Raw genomic sequence first — 1,968 nt, forward strand, 5'->3', positions numbered from 1 at the left:
TGCGTTACCATCCTCGGCTTCGGCTTCTGGTGTAGCTTCTCGACCTGCAATCGACAGACAGCTCTGAAAAGCACAAATCAGATTTAATCGAAGGGAAAAGCACCGAAAACAGGAAGCAAAAGCTCTGCCCTTTAAGGCAAATATTTATTCCACGCTTGCTAAATGATACTGTGGCTCGTTAGAGGAAAACCGGGAGTTGAGGAAGGAAAAGGTGCCTTAAAGCTATCGGAACTTTCAAGTTCAGACAGAAAACTGCAGGAACAGCACAAACTTCTTACCTATACGAGTATGTAGAACTTCGGGATCGACTTCTGGAGTGGCTGTAAGAGATGGACCTCGTTCGGTGCCGGGATTTCGATTCAGATTTACTTCGTGACCTACTGAGACTCCTGGATGGGCTGTTGTCATCTCGACTTGGAGACTCTTCCTCACTGGAACTCTCTTGGTTCCTCGGCCTTCGGTTTAGCCGCGCTGTTTTTCTCACCTCATCAAACAGAGATCCAGGCCTTACTTTATTTTTAGCTTTTATTTCAATCCTTAAACCCGCTGGCTTAGGCTCTGGTGCCGAAGCTACGTTCTTTATCTCCGTGGCGGTGCTAATCGCTGCTGGCTGTAAATTACCGACACCTTGCAAGGGCTTCCACTTATTATCCACTGTATTGCTTTGTGTGTTTTCAGAAACTTCGCTTTTCAAGCCACAGTCTTTAGCGCTAGACACGGGGACAGAGTTCTGTTCTGGCCAGCCCATTTCTTTCTCTTCTTTCACGTTGATGAAGTCCGTAATATTGTTCCCTAGTTTGACAGCACCTTGTTCAGGGGGCTCAGCCTCAGCCTGTAAATCTTTGTCCACACCAGCACTTAGAGCCTGAGGTTTAGCAGCGAGAATGACGGGAGACAAGATGTCCACATCAACCTTCCCCGGGGAGCTACGGTCTGGCGTACAGATCTCCATGTTGTCATCGGTCTGGATCACGTCTTCCAAGCCGTTCTGGTTGCTTTCTTCAGCTTGTTCCACCTCATTCTTGCAAGCGGTCGCATTCATTCCCGAGTTTGAAACGCTGCCTGAAGCGTTCGCTTCAGCTCTGTCTTCAGCCAGGTCACTGCGATCCGGAGAGGTGTCACAGGGGGTGGTTTTTCCTAGAAGGTTTTCATCTGCACCAGACTTGTCACCATTGCCCAGTTTATCTTTGACCACTTCATCCTTTTCAGAAACTTGGGGTTTATTGGTTACGTCCCTCATAAGCTGCTTTTCTTTATCATCCTCAGTATCTGGCTTTTCATTGATCTCCTCATCATCTTCTTCACCAAACTCCAGCGGCGGCTGCCAATGAAACGTTTCTTTTCTTTTCTGAACTTTGTGTTTCTTCTCCTTTTTCCCCTTGGCTTTCTCTTTTGTTTTTTTGGAATGTGATTTTTTAAGACTTTTTTTCGATCCGTGTTTGTGTTTTTTTGACTTCCCTCTAACGTTGGTTGAGCTGCAACAAGAACTCTCCGATTCTGAAGATGACAACTCTTTGCTCCTCTTCCACGTACAGTCAGCGTCCAGAGACACCTCTGAGGAATTTGATTGTTTTTTCGTCCTTCTGGTAACGCTAAGCTCTGTGTCAGATCCCGACGTGGCCTCTCCTTCCTCTTTTCCGGAGGAGGGTCTGGAACCTCCCCGACGACGCCTTGCCTCTCCTCTTTCGGAATTTGATTCCGAGTCCCATTTACTACCTGCATAGGATTTGCGTTTAGTTTTTGCACCACCTCTAGGCTGCCCAGAAGATTTCTCCTTAGCCGCTTTCTTTCTAGCGTGATCGGAATCCCGCTCGCGCTTGGCTTTCTCCTCCCCTCGCTCCGAACTTAAGCTGGTTTTATCCTGTTTCTGAGTATCGCCTTCAAACCGGCCGTCCTTCTCCTGGACCCCTTTCGTTCTGGCAGAACGCTCGCTGTCGGTAGAGAAGTCCGAAGATGACAAACTGTCAC

The 1,968-nt window shown here is 47.9% G+C and overlaps 1 protein-coding gene across 1 annotated transcript in view; it reads right to left on the reverse strand.

Annotated features, from left to right (window-relative positions):
* Positions 1-1,968, reverse strand: part of NKTR (natural killer cell triggering receptor) — a 28,261-nt gene that overhangs the window by 1,741 nt on the left and 24,552 nt on the right. Inside the window, exons 12-13 of the mRNA XM_010131850.1 lie at positions 279-1,968; positions 13-44 (exon numbers count right to left, since the gene is read on the reverse strand). The exon at positions 279-1,968 is cut by the window's right edge and continues 1 nt beyond it. Coding sequence (XP_010130152.1) covers positions 13-44; positions 279-1,968 — 1,722 coding nt within the window. The remainder of the gene's footprint in view (positions 1-12; positions 45-278) is intronic.

Source organism: Buceros rhinoceros, unplaced genomic scaffold (genome assembly GCF_000710305.1).
Source record: "Buceros rhinoceros silvestris isolate BGI_N320 unplaced genomic scaffold, ASM71030v1 scaffold2592, whole genome shotgun sequence".
Classification (NCBI taxonomy): Eukaryota; Metazoa; Chordata; class Aves; order Bucerotiformes; family Bucerotidae; genus Buceros; species Buceros rhinoceros.